This window comes from Nansenia antarctica (assembly GCF_963989245.1).
Source record: "Nansenia antarctica genome assembly, chromosome: 1".
Lineage (NCBI taxonomy): Eukaryota > Metazoa > Chordata > Actinopteri > Argentiniformes > Microstomatidae > Nansenia > Nansenia antarctica.
Window position 1 is genome coordinate 14,221,744 of NC_137674.1, and position 18,329 is coordinate 14,240,072.

The 18,329-nt window shown below is 39.1% G+C and overlaps 1 protein-coding gene across 1 annotated transcript; it reads left to right on the top strand.

Annotated features, from left to right (window-relative positions):
- Window positions 1–2,376: 2,376 nt before the first annotated feature.
- On the top strand, window positions 2,377–14,342 carry pitx3 (paired-like homeodomain 3; the record flags this gene model as incomplete). The annotated part of the gene is made up of 3 exons (XM_080535380.1): window positions 2,377–2,497; window positions 6,319–6,524; window positions 13,776–14,342. The coding sequence occupies exons 1-3, from the start codon at window positions 2,389–2,391 to the stop codon at window positions 14,340–14,342; spliced, it is 882 nt and encodes a 293-aa protein (XP_080391506.1). The 5' UTR covers window positions 2,377–2,388.
- Between the last annotated feature and the right edge of the window lie 3,987 nt (window positions 14,343–18,329).

The following is an 18,329-nucleotide window of genomic DNA, read 5'->3' on the forward strand; positions in this document are numbered from 1 at the left end:
CTATCGAGCAACAATGTGTGGTATGGAGTATTTTTACTTAATTTCAACACACTCAAACAACTGTGGACACTTGGTATATTACTATTTCCATTGCCTCACAATAAGTAGCCTAATATTGCTTTTACTATTATTCTATCTTTGTCAGAGTCTTTGTCACAGTCAATTAGACTGGCCTGTGTGTAGTAATTGTAAACCTATACAACCAACGCAAAGGGACTGAGCCCAAAACCTCAAGTAAGTACAAAACCACAATACAGAGCCAGAGGATTTTGTACCGCTGATCTTTACTGTGAGATTTGACCTTATCCTCAATCTCAACTCTGGGAAAGAAATAAACATTAGTCAAATGTTTCCTGATGTGAAACGATTTAAGATTTCATTTAGGGATGCTAACCAAATATCAGATGCTAGTCCTCTCTTTGTAAGCTTTTACCCAATTCTTCAGCCTTTTCCCTGCACTTGTCCTCTACTCCACATAGATCTACAAGTACGGTGTAAGAGTCAGTTATGCACTCATATTTTAATCCATGTAGGGTGTACACTTTAGCTAATTAGGTAGCAGGGATTATTTTTGCATACATTATTATAGTAACTTGTATTTGTGCTAATAATAAAATGCTAGCTAACAATATTGCCCCCCCTATCCTTCAGTTTTGATTGGATGCAGGCCATTCCTTCTGGTAGGGTGTTACTGTATGGTTTAACATACTGTATGGTTTAACATACTGCTTTAAACAGACTAATGTAGCATTGCTCATGATTTCTTTATTCACCCATGGATTTGACATAGTTAGACCATTGTGCATAAACAACTTGAGTAGCTGGGTTTGCAAATTAATCCTTTTTGCTGGATTCCTTTTTTTTTAACTTTTTATTTATTTACTTTTTTTCTGTCATTGTGAATAGTTGACTAGAGTAACTTTTTCATGGAGCTCTTTGAGGCACATTAATATGTTGGTACTCTTTATTGAGATAAAGGCTATAGGAACTCAGCAAATCAGGCCAATAGAGGCCTGTCCTCCAGGCAGCTGTAAGACATATTTTTGTATTCATGGAATACATTGGAATCAGATCCCCAAGTGTTTACTTCAAAATAAAAGTTACTGGAAAACATTTGTCTGCATGGCTATCCTCCCCATTGAGTTTCCATGATTTGTTGGGATTGGATGTGATACAAGTCACATTGGAGCAGGAGACCTAAAGGAAACATTGGAGTTAGAGACATAATGCACACTGCTCAGTCTGGCATAGTGGCAGAGATTGACACTTGAAGTACTATGAGCAAGGTAGGTTGTTATTGATATAAAAATGATGATATTCTCATTGATTATTCTGTAACACTGTATTGAGGCTATAGTGGACTCATACCAAACTGGCACAGTTGAGTCTTTGCTGTACAATCGTTCAGTTTATTGATCTAAACTAAAATGTATTTCTACTATAATATGAAACTAGTAAGAATAGGGCTAATAGTATGCTACACAAGGAACACAAAGTGGATGTTCAAGCTGGACAACGTATAGGCTATAGCTGTCATTTTGGGAGCTCCCGTACAGGGGTTGAGAGAGGCGGCTAAGTGGACTGGAACCTCCCCCGTAGTTAAACCAGCCACGACATCATAAATCTCAAGGAGCTTTGAGGGAGTGATTGTGTCCCCATATCTTAAAGGTGTTAACTGCGCTTGTATAAATAAACGACCTGTTATTTTAGTCTCCATTACGTATCGGCCGCTGTCACGAGGTTGCTATTTAGGTAGAAAGTGTCACTATATATTTTACTGCTCTAACTCCAAAGGATCAAACATAGGTCCTACACACGACAGAGTATTTTCATTGAATGAACCCGATCATTATTTTGCACTCAGAAACCAACAAGCTTTCGTTCAGGGCGTTTATATGGCTGGAGGCTGAGAAATGATGTTTCAATTTAGAGAATATTTTAGCCAAGTCTATAGGCTACTGTGTGTATATGATTAGCAGTATTAATATACATACTACTTATAGATAAGGGCGATAGGGTGCCGATGCGATAGGCTTTTAGTTCCTTAGTCAATAGGTGAATATCGAAAGGCCTTAGGTGCCAGCTTTTGGCATATTTGGTAAATTCTACTTGTCATAATTATATTAGAATATTACTGTTAGTATCCTTGCTATTGTTATCAATTGTTTCTCTTGTTATTCTCATTTCTCAATTCGCTGACAATCGGAGGCCTAAATGTAGGCTATATCATGCATTAATTTGCCGATGACATGATGATGGCTGAAAAGAAATTATTACATCGATGACAAACACCTTTAATGACGCAAAGCTTGTATTTTTTTAAATATAGATTTACTTTTGTACTAAACTGTGTTGCATTGTTGTTTGCAGAGCCTGGCGGCCGGGGTTATGGATTTTAACCTTCTGACGGACAGTGAAGCCCGTAGCCCAGCGCTATCGCTCTCGGACTCCGGGACCCCTCAACATGACCTGGGCAGCAAAGGCCAAGACAACAGCGGTTAGTTCCATGGATAAGACGACAGAAGGTCTCTAGAGAGACCAAATACAAATGACGATGATGATGATGATGATGATGATGATAATAATAATAACAGTAACAATAATAATAATAATAATAATAGTAATAATAATAATAATAATAATAGTAACAATAATAATAATAATAATAGTAATAATAATAATAATAACAGTAACAATAATATTAACAATAACAACAATAATAATAATAATAATAATAATAGCCTATACGATTATTATTATCATTATACCCATTCCAATTACATTCATTTCATGTAGCCTACACTATGTTGCCCATTAATTGTAAACAAAACATTTTCAGTGACTTCTATTAGCCTATCTAATTCAAGGCTGTATAATTCAATTTAAAGTTAAACCTTTATGCGTATTTTGCATATTTTTTTGTATATTTGTGTTAGTTATTATCAGAATTCCTTTTCGCTCATGAATCACGGTGAAGGTTTTACAAATAAATACATAATGAAAGAAGGTTTTATAACGAGGTGATAGCCTATATAGTCTATTCTATTTGACAGTTTTTCACTGTAAATACCTGTCATGGACCTCTTACGCTTGGACGGATTTTTGATGTGGTCAGTGGTTCTCAAATCTCAACCACAAAAAAACCTATGGCACGCATAATTAACGGGAAATATTTAATGTAAAACATATTTGCAGCTATCAGATCGTCATACTTCAGAGCGTTTATGTCTCTGTTGTCTTTCAACCATGTGACAAATTAGCCCTATAATATCCCCCCAAATAAGTTTGTGATAGAATTCAAAGATGATGTCTGTGGGTCCATGCGACTCAAGAGTCCATAAGTGGGACTAATGTAGGCGACTCTAAAATTGAGTCTTAAAGCCCTACTGAACAATAGAAAACATTTTTTTTCTTTTTTTTTCTTTTTCGTAAATCTGTAGAGGTCAAGGAATAACATGATTTGCTATACATAATTTGTTGATGTCATCAAGTCGGCCAAATATCAATAGAATTATGTTCTTCGAATATATAATATATAATTCTTGTCAATTGCTGTTCTTCTTCTTATAATATTTATAGTGTCATATATTTGTCGTTTCTTAGGTTTGAGCTTATAGAAATAATCAAGCTGTCAATGATTCTTTTACCTTTAAACATTGTATATTGATACAATGGAACACACGTGTAGACAATATGGATGTATGGATGAGTGTCCCTGTGTTTGTGTTGTGCGTGTGAATCTGAATGTAAGTGTGAGTGCATGTGTGTAGTATCATGTCGTGACGTTAGAATTATAAGGTTCTATCTCAATTTTTGGTCAAAATTGAGTTTTTTTACATAATCTGATCCATTAGGTGTTTATTAATGCTTGTGTGGTGTTATTATTAAAATGTTGACATTTTTGAGTTAGTAATTCATAAAATACAAAGGTTCCATCTCACAAAACATAATGGAATGTAAAAACGTTGACGCTCAATATCTCTGAACTACCCTAAACGGAGATAGAACCTTATCATTCTAAGCTCACGGTATGTGTTTGTGCATTTGGATACAGGTAAATAGTAGGGGGCTACACTTTGATTCCTTTCTGTCTGTCCGAGGGGGGACATCAAAGTGAATGGAGGGGCAAGCATAACAATTCAAATTTAATTGCCAAACAACTGTGTCTGGCTGTGTGGTTCGCGCTCGTAAATCCACTCTTAACAAGCCTTCAAACATTCTACAGCTGAGAATATCTCCTCATGTCTGCCGCAACGACTTTCAAAGAAATGTCGTCAGTGGAAAGTGTGGTTGTACAGTATCTGCGCCCCCAGTAACATGATGTTACTGTAAAGACTTGACCTATTTCTAACCTTGTTTCACTAAACCGTTGCGAGCAGCCCTGTCTCCGTTTCTATTGACTGTCATCATCACATACATTTTTGCTGTAAGAAAAGTGAGCGACTGATTGAAATGTTGATGCTAGTGATAAGTGATTACAGGTCATTTAGCACCCTATTTTTCAAAAGATCTAATAGATTATGCAAGGTCTTATGGGCATCAAGAAGGCCTAACTATCCATTGGTTTGATCACTGGCTGACTGGTAGAGTCCCCCAAGTTGCTGGGGCTAAGCTGCAGGGGTAGAGTTGGAATGCCTTGTGGGCATTTAAGCACCATGGGCATAAGCACGATGTGCTTGACATAGTCAGACAGCATAAAGAGTATATCCCCTATGTGTTGCCATCCAAAATTAAATATGCATTCCTGCTCTTTGTATTTGGCTTATTTAGGAGAAATGTGATGGGAATCAAGAACAATAATATAATTTATTTAGTAATATAATGAGTTGGATACACTAAGGTCATTCTCCCCCTTGGGTAACTTCATGCATGGACATTATCAGTAAGTTGGCTTGGTAGGTTCTGCCCTCTCCTTCTGTATTGTGGCAAAGGATCAGATCTAGGTCTTAAGTTATGGCTAAACCAGTGTCAGTTTACTGCCTTATAACAGCCAAGGCCTGGCGCTATTGGTTTTGCCAGTGGCCCTGTGGAGTCTTTTAAATCCCGCTGATCATTTAGAACTGCTCCCAGAGAGCTAAGCTCTCAGCAAACAGTACCAAACCTGCCCTGTCACAAAGGCCTGATCCATGGGATTAGGTAGCCAACTAATTTCGCTCTTTCTGTGGGGTCTTCAAATTGCGGAACCCTGGTCAGGAGAGAAAGGATCTTCGGTAGACATAACATGGCTGTTTCTTGGTCCCTTGACTACTTTATTTAAGGGCCCATGCAGTTTGATTTGCTTTTGTCATCTTAGTAGAGGGGGGGGGGGGATGGCAGTTTCACTTTGGTGAATATAAAATTCTGTTACAGATTGTGTAAGATTTTATTATTTATCATGATGTTCATATTTGATAATGATAAATACATTCATTTTCAAATATATTTCTCCATTATAATGTATTCATTTGATCAAATCTTGCTTGTACTTATCTGACAGCTGAACCATCACAAAGTGTTGCATCTTTTTGCTTTGTACAGTACCAGTCAAAAGTTTGGACACACCTTCTCATTCAGTGGTTTTCTTCGTTTTTATTATTTTCTACATTGTAAATTAATACTGAAGACATAAAAACTATGAAAGAACACATAATGGAATTATGTAGTAAACAAAAAAGTGTTAAACAAACCAGAATATGTTTTATATTTTAGATTCTTCAGAGTAGCCACCTTTAGCTTTGATGACAGCTTTGCACACTCTTGGCATTCTCTCAATCAGCTTGGTGTGTGTGTGTGTGTGTGTGTGTGTGTGTGTGTGTGTGTGTGTGTGTGTGTGTGTGTGTGTGTGTGTGTGTGTGTGTGTGTGTGTGTGTGTGTGTGTGTGTGTCAGTGGAAAAGGAAACTGGAAACACCGCCCAGCATTCTCTTCTTGAGAATACATGGGAGAAAACCACAAAAAAGCAAAAGCTACTTTGAAGAATCTAAAATATAAAACATATTCTGGTTTCTTTAAATCCATGTGTTCTTTCATAGTTTTGTTGTCTTCAATATTAATCTACAATATAGAAAATAATATATCAATAAAGAAAAACGATTGAATGCGAAGGTGTGTCCAAACGTTTTACTGGTACTGTATATCTTTAAGCAAGTCGTCATGTACTGATAACAAAACAAAGGCACTAATGCAGTGCTAGAAGCAGCTAACACAAAACATATTTCAAGCGCACTGTTGTTTTCATTTTTAGTGCAACTCTTATTGCAACTTTTTTATTCAACATCCCTCTGTGTTGTCTTTTAATGGCATTCATTTCTTCTTCTTTTGTGGTGGTGTTATTATTACAGACACAGAGAAGTCCCACCACAACCAGACAGATGAGTCCAACGCGGAGGACGGCTCTCTGAAGAAGAAGCAGCGCAGACAGAGGACCCACTTCACCAGCCAGCAGCTCCAGGAGCTGGAAGCCACGTTCCAGAGGAACCGCTACCCAGACATGAGCACACGGGAGGAGATCGCCGTGTGGACCAACCTCACTGAAGCACGAGTCAGGGTGAGTACCCCATACACTTACTGTATGTGCCTAAAGGGTGCCGTTTAGGCAGTGTGAACCTAACTCAGTTTCATAGAGGCCTTTGTGAGCTGGATTGTTTTTGTGAGTAATACCTGAGTTGGTTTGGTCGTTGCCTCTGGCTTGAGGTTTGGCATGTAGACTACTGTGTAGGCACTAATATGGGTGAATCTCTACTGAGCAAGTGAAGTTTATTTAATTTTATTTATTTATTAGTACTTTCCACACAGAACATTTTGGACCACTATTCGGTTCAGTCTTTGAGAGATCTGTATTTATGACACAGTTTTGTGATTCAAAAATATAACTTTAACACAAACACAATAAAACCAAGTAGTGAAAATACCACCGCTCATCCGTGATCCGACTTTGCTGAGGTGCTGGAACTGAAGAGTATATCAGAATGGAGAGAATAGAGTACAAAATAACAGCATCCGCACACTCAAACACTGTGCTAAAAAAACATAGTTTATTGCGAGGTTTCGGTCATAGAATTGTGACCAAATGACCAATGACCAAAGTGTGCGGATGCTGTTATTTTGCACAACACAAACACAATAAAAACCCTAAAAAGAGATGACAGAAAAGAACACAACTTTACAGCAAGCAGGGATTCTTACGGAACCCGTTTTGTTTCACCTGCCAGAAACAAGGCATCACATGTTTCGCTCAAAGGTCAGATGTCTGCTCCGTCAGACCCTAAAATGTCACCCTCTCGAGCACAGAGGTGGGGTCACCCACTGTATGCAGAGCAGGTGATGGACGACAATACAATCTGCTGCCTGCTTGAAGAGTAATGGATCAAATTCATGTTGGCTGGATGAAAGGTCACATTGCACACAGTCTTGGTTGTTATTTTGATAGAACAACAGACCACACAGGGCCGGGGTCCTATAATGTCTATCAGTGGCCCTTTGAACCCTACAAGTTCCCTGTTAATCCCTCCAGGATCCCTGGCCTGCATAGCCAGAATACTTCTGCTGTCATATTGATTTATGTGATTTGTCAGAGAATGCATTCGTAATTAACTTTGCGAACAGAAAAACAAGCCTGTTGCTCCACAATATCTACAGTATAGTCTGTCTAAGTGTCTATTTTTCCTCAGCAAACATGTTGCAGCACAGTATTATCTAAATGAAACAGATATATTGGCTCCTGCATATAATATCAGTTAGGATCTTGAATAAATGGTTACAAACATCTATTGCATTAAATTACATCCATAATATTGATTAATTCCTTTGTAAATAACCTGTGTATGCTGACATTCTACTGTAACTTCTTTGGGGCTTCACCTATAGAGAGACAGTGGTTGCAGTGTTGTATCTGAGAGATCATTGTCAATGTTATGATAGACCTTTTTACACTATATGTAGGTTTCAAAAAGTTAGTTAAATAATTAGTTTTGCTCTTATCATAATGACTCATGCTGTTTAGTATTACAGTAGTAGGGTTGTTGGATTAGAATGACAGCATTTTAATCATCTAACAAATTACACACATACAAGATCAGGATGAATCAAACCATAATTGAATTTTTATCAAGCACTGTACATTAGGACTTTAGCTCTCTCTCACTGATGAAGCTTCCATTACTGAGCTTGTCTTTATTTTGAGATATTTTTGGGAGATATTTTGGAGACACTGCTGAGTGATGAGAAGCTCCCCAGGTTGCTTGTGTCTGATTGTGGTTGTCATCTGACAACACAGGAAGGTGAGGTAACGTTTTCCACAAACCCCTTCAACTACTGTTTGACAATCAGCTCAATCAACTCCTAAACAACATTGCGTCAGAGTCGTGTTGCAGTATTTATAGACAGCTTATACCATTTGTATGAAACATCAGTTCACATGCCCATAGCAATAACATACATGAGCACAACAGTAAAATGGTCAGCAAAACCGACATTATGATTGTTTTCATACAAAATGCAAATGGACAGCAGACACACACATCTATTGAGTAAGTGTTGACAACCGAAACTGAATTATTTCCTTACATTTTCTCCATTATAGTGAATCTCTATTTCATACATTGTAACTCCCATCGCTCAACAGTTCAACTAACAGTCAGTCTATAATCACAAATGAAAAAGGTCGTCAGTAACATAAGATGCCCGGCAAACAGGAGTGAATAGATGTTCTCTTGTGTTCTACAGTAATGCACTTCTTTTCTTGTAACTATGTGCTTCATCTTGAATATTTTAGATTTCATTTTCATATTTATAGTAGGCAATCATATTTTCTGTAACAGGTAGAGTACTACCATAAACTATATCATAATTTTAAAAAATCACCATTATTTTCAAATAAAGGTTCCAACCTGCGATGCATATTGATGGTTATAGTTACTGTTTAGTGTGTCATTATGAAATTAATGGTTGATTTATATTTTGATTAGAGCATAATAGCATACTGTTTTGATGCAATGATTTGCTTTTATGACATGTATTCTAACTTTTGAGAGTTATAGTGCATTTTGCAAGAGAGATGTAGTGTTTTGGCAAACGTGTTAACTGTTTAGCGTAATGTCTTAACTGTTTCAAGAAATGCGCTCAAACCAGTGAGAACAACTGTAAGAGTGAATGAAGAACTCTCCTCTATACTGGGGTTTCCCTCACTGAGCAGGATGGAAAACTCACTGCTATGTACACTGTACTGGTGGTTTAATACAGAACTCACTGCTATGTACACTGTCCTGGTGGTTTAATACAGAACTCACTGCTATGTACACTGTCCTGGTGGTTTAATACAGAACTCACTGCTATGTACACTGTCCTGGTGGTTTAATACAGAACTCACTGCTATGTACACTGTCCTGGTGGTTTAATACAGAACTCACTGCTATGTACACTGTCCTGGTGGTTTAATACAGAACTCACTGCTATGTACACTGTCCTGGTGGTTTAATACAGAACTCACTGCTATGTACACTGTCCTGGTGGTTTAATACAGAACTCACTGCTATGTACACTGTCCTGGTGGTTTAATACAGAACTCACTGCTATGTACACTGTCCTGGTGGTTTGATACAGAACTCACTGCTATGTACACTGTACTGGTGGTTTAATACAGAACTCACTGCTATGTACACTGTACTGGTGATTTAATACAGAACTCACTGCTATGTACACTGTACTGGTGGTTTAATACAGAACTCACTGCTATGTACACTGTACTGGTGGTTTAATACAGAACTCACTGTTATGTACACTGTACTGGTGGTTTAATGCACAACTCACTGCTATGTACACTGTACTGGTGGTTTAATACAGAACTCACTGCTATGTACACTGTACTGGTGGTTTGATACAGAACTCACTGCTATGTACACTGTACTGGTGGTTTAATACCAAACTCACTGCTATGTACACTGTACTGGTGGTTTAATACAGAACTCACTGCTATGTACACTGTACTGGTGGTTTAATAGTCCAGGGGCCTCATTTATAGAAAGTGCTTAAATCAAATGTTTATCTTACCCGTGTCGTACGTAGAAAACCACGTCAACGTAGTGATTTATACAATTTCAATGTGAGTCAATTTGACCGTGGAAATGATCGTAGCTCTACGTTGTGTATTCACCTTGCGTACGCACATTACCTACTGGTTATGCGGAGTTATTACAGGCATGTGAGCCGCACTGCCTAGTGTAATTCATGCAAGTGGCTCGTATGATGACTCAAAGATGACGTTCAAGTACTTGAACCCAGGGGCCTCATTTATAAAAAAAGTACTTGAACGTCATCTTTGACTTTCACGTAAGCACATTTTTCTAAACGGACGTAAGCATTATTTATAAAACGGGCTGCGATGGTTTAAAGTTGCGTACGTGCTTCCTTCTATAAATACCAACGCAGGTAAAAGGAACACAGGTGAATGAGGTTTGTAACGCCCTGTGATAGCGGCTCAATTATAGCGGCTGAATTAAGACAAGTGCTATAATATAGGGTAGGCGTTCGTCTGGAAGCGGGAGAGGGCAGAGAAGGGTGGCTTCCCGGCAGTAACGTGCAGTGAGGTCATTGGCTGGGTAGGCAGTGAGCTATTAAAAAAAAAAAACATGCGAGTAACGCAGCAGCCAGACTTCAAATGGCATAGCGCATACTATAAAGACAATCAATAGCCCTTATATCTTTTAACGCAGGCTCAAAACTCACTTCTTCAAGAAGTAGGCCTACTACCAGGATCCTCCCTGTTAAGCACCTATTGTATTTTTAGTTTGCTCTTCATTTTGCCTTGAAAAAGCAGTACACTCCTACGTTAAATGCAATTATTGTAAGTCGCTTTGAATAAAAGCGTCGGCTAAATGACTGTAATGTAATGTAGGCTAATATACTATACTATAAAGTCAATCACATAGCCCATATATACTATACTATCAAATAGCTGGTCAAAAATGTCAAATGTATTGTTATCTCATAACTACACATAGCGTAGCGCAACAGCCTGTATGGCATTGCCTACATTCACCTGCATCTCAACAGGATTTACAGCAGCACGCAAAACAGCTCAATGACAATATAAATTCACCTGCATCAACAACACAGGATTTACAGCATTTGAACCGGCACGCAATAGCCTACATTATCTTAAGCATATGTAACATGCGTAGGCAAATGTGCGGCTAATTTCTCATCCTTTTCTGCCATCAAATGTAAAAGTTCGACATAATTCCCACGATTGATGGAGCTACTGCTGGGGAAATGTAGAACCGCGGCGCGAACAGCAGAGGATGCCGCTACGGCAAGCCAAACGCAAACTGTCAATCATGCTGTCAGAGGCAGCCTGCACGGTGCCTCAACGTCCATCAATGAAGACAATGTGAGAACAGACTACGCATGCGCAAACCTACGAAACTGTTGGTCTATCACTTCGCATAGCACATAGAGGCACAAGCACAGTCTGCCTCAGCCTCTCGCCAGCAATCAGCTAGCTTTGGGAGCAAACTCTCCTGGTGCCAGGGCATGCATTATATTTTTAAAACAACACATTTTACATCATTTAATTTAATTCTAACAACATTTTTACACATTAAAGTTAAGAATAATGAGAAAAATAAATAAAAATATTTTAAAAAGACTGATATTCTTTTTCTTTCTTAAATGCCTGGGTGAGGCACTGCCTACCCTGCCTCACCTGACTGCACACCACTGCTTCCCGGTAAGTTGCATTTGTAACGTTTGATCATGACAACTAACCAGGCACATGCTTATACTCAGTACTCAAGTTGTAAAAGAAAATCAGGGGAGGTGGTGGATTTTATCATATGAGGACAATTTTAGCATCCCCTCAGCGTCAGTGACTTCAGTGTCAGTAACTTGGTAAAAGTGTCATTGCATGTGTGCGTGCCCCCTCGCACCTTGAAATAGCAGTAATACCACTTTCATTGATAAAATGACGTATGAAAAGAGGGGGACGATTTTATGCCATCCCCCCTCAACTCGAGTGCTGCTTATACTGTAATAATATAATGGTCGTATTCTTATCCGGTGGTCTTATTCTTTTCTTTATTTTTTCTGAGTGGGGCAGTCCCACTCATATTTTTCATTTTATTTGATAGATACAGTGAATATTTAGACAGGAAGGATGGGTGAAAGACAGAGGAGGGATGACATGCAGGATGTGTCCCCGGCCGGAATCGAACCGGGGACCCTGCGGTTACATGGTCAGCGCTTAACCCGCTACGCCACCTAAGCGCCCCAGGTGGTCTTATTCTTATCAGGTGGTCTTATTCTTATATGACTGCTCACTCCCTTTGCGAACTCCCAGACACCGGAGAAAGTCCAGTATAATTTAGCTCGTGGCCGGGCAAGGTCCGTTGTGGAACACACTAGGCATGTTGAAGGGGAGATAGACAGCTCCGGAGGGATATAAAGAAAGACTGAAATACAATCATAAACATCAGTTCCTTTTAAATCTTGAATTAAACTCATTTTCTCGGCTGATAACAATTAAGTTAATTTTATTACGAGCCACTTGCATGAATTACACTAGGCAGTGCGGCTCACATGCCTGTAATAACTCCGCATAACCAGTAGGTAATGGGCGTACGCAAGGTCAATACTCGACGTAGAGCTACGATCGTTTCCACGGTCAAATTGATTCACGTTGAAATTGTATAAATCACTACGTTGACGTGGTTTTCTACGTACGACACGGGTAAGATCAACATTTTATCTGAGTACTTTCTATAAATGAGGCCCCAGAGCATTCGATCACTATCAACAGATGCCTATGATGCTGGCAGACCAAATGATTGGTATGAGATACTGCACAGTGTGTATGCTTGCCTAGCAGTGGGCCTAGATGAAGGGGAGTGAGGGGAAATAGATATGTAGACTTGTTATTTCTTTAAAGTGGTAAATAATGTAAAAATACAAATGGACAAGAAATCTTAGCTTTGACACAAATAAATATTTACACAACACAATAAGCCCTTTACCTGTATATGTCACTCTGTTTGATTGTACAATGTTCTATGTCTATATATTTGTTTTTTCATGTGGAGTTTTGAACTCTTGAACTCTTTAATGAAAATAAAGAGAAAGTTCCACCACAAAATGTATGCTCAAAGAAGAATTCATATTATCTAATTGGGAACTGAATTAAATACTTTCATTTTCATTTTGCCATTAAAACCTTAATCTGTTTTATACCCTCCAAAAATAGGACCTTAAATTGACAAAATGTGGAGACTGCTTCAATTTGACATTTCTTTCAGGGGGAGCTCATAATTAAAATAAGTGAATGATTATGTTTAATAAACCATGGATAATATGACTGTTTGATAATACACTTCAACTTATTTTCCTAGATCATTCTTTCCCACAAAATGGCTTGGCACAGTATATACAGAATATTGCAAAACTATTTGAAAGATATCATGATACAGTGTCTCAATTGATAATGATCCACAATTCTGTATAAATATGAATCGTTATGGCGATATATGTAAGTATACATTTAGAGAGTGAAGCAAATGACAATTTGTGAACATTGTGATATACTGGACTGTATACATTCTTGTTGCTGATACTTTTAAAATACCTTCACAGGTTTTCTATGTGCAATGGATAGAACTGTATTAAAAAATATTTAGTAAGAGCATAAGTTGGATTTGAGTTAATTCCACATATGTTAGTTTTAAAATCCTTAAGCTCTTCTTCCCTACTCACAGGAATTTAAAAAGCACACATTTATAAGCCTTTTGTCTTTTCTGGTTCTTGCCAACAGGTATGGTTTAAGAACCGCCGTGCTAAGTGGAGGAAGAGGGAAAGGAATCAGCAGCAGGAGCTCTGCAAAAACGGCTTTGGCACCCAGTTCAACGGCCTCATGCAGCCCTACGACGACATGTACTCTGGCTACTCATACAACAACTGGGCCACCAAGAGTCTGGCCAGCAGCCCGCTCTCTGCCAAGAGCTTCCCCTTCTTCAACTCCATGAATGTCAGCCCCCTGTCCTCACAGCCCATGTTCTCCTCTCCCAGCTCCATCCCATCCATGAACATGGCCTCCAGCATGGTGCCCTCAGCGGTGGCCGGGGTGCCTGGCGCAGGCCTCAACAACCTGGGCAACCTCAATAACCTCAACAGCCAAGCCCTGAACTCGGTGGCGGTGAGTGCTGCCACCTGCCCCTACGCCACCACGGCCGGCTCGTACATGTACAGAGACACCTGCAACTCCAGCCTGGCCAGCCTGAGGCTCAAGGCCAAGCAGCACGCCAACTTCGCCTACCCGGCCGTGCAGAACCCGGTGTCCAACCTAAGCCCATGCCAGTACGCAGTGGACCGGCCGGTATGAAGACATCCCCCAATACCCACCCACCCACCCCCCCCCCCCCTGGCCCATCTTCCCAGACCCACAGCTCTCTACACCCCCTCTCTCTCTCTCTCTCTCTCTCTCTCTCTCCCTCTGCCTGGTCCCAGCCACGCTCCATGACTGAATCAAAGTTACTGCACAACACTATGGACTGTTAACGAGATGTTGTTTGTCGAAGCGATGGTATAACAGGAATAAGCTTCAACAGTGAAAAACTAAATCCCCAGATGGACCACCATGCTTCAAAGAACTCTCTCAAATATGCTGAGACTTTGTCGCTTAACCGACCAACTGTTAAAAAGGATTTCTAAGATTATATCTGCTATAAAAAAATTGGGGGGGGGGGAATGCATGACTAGAGTGAATTTAATGCGAAGGAAAACCCCTGGATGCTCCAGCTGCACAGATGGTCAACATCTTGGCCAGACTGAGATCATTGTGACATCATGACACTTGCCACCATCACGGGGAAAAAGGGACCTGTGGTTGCAATATGGGAAAGAGGATGTATATAATGGACTTTTTGTTTTGTTTTGTATGTGACAAAACTACATTATCTATGAAACGTAGTACTTTGAAGATGAGAAAAAGCATGTTCTTCAAGAGCAGACCCTAGATTGATGTACGATGAGTACCTCCTTTAGGAATTGTAATCTTTGTTATGAATTCCACTCACCTCAGAGGTCACAGGTCAAATCAGAGAGGGGAGAGAAGAGGTAACAATGTCGTCTCAGAGAATAAAAATAACCTTGAGCAGAGACAAAACAACATTCTCAACAACATCTGTCAGAACATCAGAAACCTTTTTAAAAGTCAAACCCTAAAAAAGCCATTGAACATAATAGATTTGTGTGGTGTTAAACAAAGAGTCCATGACTGTAAAAATGTATGTAAGAGTGCAGTTGTTATAAAACAAGCTTTTTTCTGGTGTAGCCTGCTTTGTCTCATTAAAAAGAATAAAATGATCTGTTTTTATGAACAACTCACGGACTAGAAGTGAATACAAGTTCTTCCCCATGTCGCTTTCTAAGGCGCTGACATTAAAACGGAGTGGCAGAGGCCAAATGATGGAGTGTTTGACCTTGTGTCCCCACGCTGTCTCACCTCCATAGCAACATTACATAACGGGGACAGAGATGGAGAGATATAGATGTTCCTGCTGCCTGGTCACTGATACGTTTGACCTACACTCTTTGAGCAGTAGCCACAGCGTGTTCTCCAGGCTATCCCGTAACAAGGAAGAATTCTTGGGGCCGTGCTTCAGATCCGTCTGTAGACGGTGCCAACATTACATAAGCTTTCAGTAGGCGTTTCTACAGACTCTCAAGGAAAGGGGTGTGTCAAAGTGATATTTTAGCACAATGACATTGTGTGTGTGTGTGTGTGTGTGTGTGTGTGTGTGTGTGTGTGTGTGTGTGTGTGTGTGTGTGTGTGTGTGTGGGTGGGTGGTTGTGTGTGTTGCGCGTGTCTCCAATGTCACTTTTCAAACAGCTCTCCACTTAAAGGGACACTTCACCATTTTTAACATCATATTTATTATCTACAAAGTGTTGACATGTGAACATTGTCTATGTTCTGTCGATAAAAAGATAAAAATGTCCTAAAGAAATCACAGAATTACTGAAATCATTGATACACTGAAAATAGAATCGGATGTTTTCAAATGACCGCACAGGTTTATCTGTTCTTCATCATGAAATAAAACATCATTTCCTCCTCTCATTTCAGGCACAAGGAGATGAGGAATAGCATCCGAAACCCCCATGTAGTTAAAACACAATTCAACCAGAGAACCGAGATGGAATCTTTGCAACACATAATCCGATGATGTTTTAGCATAAGACTATTCTCAGGGCAGTCCAGACTAGTGTGTCCATGGGACTGCAGCCTGTGGAGCCAGATGGAACAGTCACAGTGTTTGCCCTCCACACAACACATAGAATCAATATTCCACTAGAGGGGAGACAGAACTCCATTCCCTTATGTTTACAACACAGGAGTAAAACAATCACAATGGTACAAAACCATAGTCTGGAAAAATCCATACAACTTGTACAAGTGATAACGATTACCTCGGAGAATACAGAGGAAGAAACAGAATAAGTGGTTTTATTTTTCTGACAGTATCCTATGGTGGGAGTTTTGAAGTGAAAAGGTTTCGAGGGCTACAACTCATGAAAACAATTCATGTGACATGGGGGTACTTACAAATCAGAGTTGTGTGTTATTAAATATAGGAAACTTAATGCAGTCTGAATGCTCGCTCCCAAAAGAGCAGTCGTGATCATAGAGCACCATAGGCGCTCTATGCCTAGTACCATAGGCACTAGTATATTCAAGATTTTACTCCATACATACATTGTACTGTATTGAGAAGAGGAAGCATTTTGTCTTCTTTTAGCTCTATATCCCCAACAGTTTGGATTTTAAATCAAACAATTACTATGGGGTCAAAGTAGACAAAGTTCTCACCTTTAATCATTTATTTATTTATTTTATTTTACCAATTCACCATTTAGAAAATAATATATATATATTTAAACATACTCCCCTATTTCAAGGCTCCAAAAGTATTGTATACAATATAATTGTCAAATAATGTACTCATCTTTAGTATTTGGTCGATAATCCTGAAGTCTGCGAACCACTGACCCCACCAGATGCTGGAATATCTGGTGATGCACTGCAACCATCTTCACTTGTTGTTTGTTTTGAGTTTTTTTTGCCTGCAATCTTATCATCAGGAAATTAAACGCATGTTCAATGGGATTTAAATCTGGAGATTGACCTGGCCAGTCAACAACTTTTTCAGAAAAACTCCCTAGTTGCTATAGCAGTATGTTTGGGGTTATTGACTTACTGTATGATGAAGCGACATCCAATGAATTTGGAGGCATTTGCTTGTAGAATACATTCTGCTGCTACCATCAGCAGTTACATCATCAATTAAGACAAGTGAACCAGTTCTTGTGGCAGCTATGCATGGCTTAACCATAGCACCCTCTCCACCATGTTTCACAGATGAGGTGGTATGCTGTAAACCTTGGGCAAATCCTCCCCCCCCCAGACTTTCCTCTTGCAATCATACTTGTACATGATAATATTAATATCTTTTTTTCTTCTTTTTTTTAAAATATAGAAGATGTCATGTACATTGAAAAAGGCATGAATATTTTCAGTTTTTCTCCCTCCCCTCCACGCACCCCTCCCTCCCGAACATGTCTGCATACATATATACATATATAGATTTGCCCACCTACATGCACACACATACAAACAAATAACCAATGAGATTTAGAAATAACAACATTTATTGTTGTTAAATAAGCAACATTTATTGTTGTTAAAAAAGTGCATAAGTCGGTAAATTAATAGATAAAAAAGATAATAACAAAATAAAATAAAGAATTGGGGGGGAAATCATTTCAGTGAGTCACAATGAATTCTGGTAGGTTGTAAGAATGATGTAGTAGGAGATTGTTTCTTACATAAGTCATATTCAGATCCTTTTAGACTCTACAATCTGTGAGAGAGTGTATGAGCTACAATATGTTCATAGATAAGTTGGTGTCAGTTTTACATGGAAACTTCTTGGTCTCAGAGGCCAAGGCAGACAACAAACTGCTTGGTTACAAAAGTATCAGTTTGTAGGAAGTGTTGCCAGGTTTTCAAAATATGTAATGAACAGTTGCCAGTGCAAGTAGAATTTTTTCGTTGAACCTCTAAGCGCGAACCTAATATTTTCTAATTTTAGAAAATGCATTATGTCTGTAAGCCACATGGCTATTGAAGGAGGAGTTGGAGATTTCCATCCAAGTAAAATTATATGCTTTGCTAGCAGTGTAGTAAATGCTACTATATGAGAATTATTGGTGGTAGGGAGACATGACATTCTGTGGAACTCCAAAGAACTCCAAAGAAAGATAATAGTCCAGAAAGTTACCGGTCTAGGGCATGACCAAAACATGG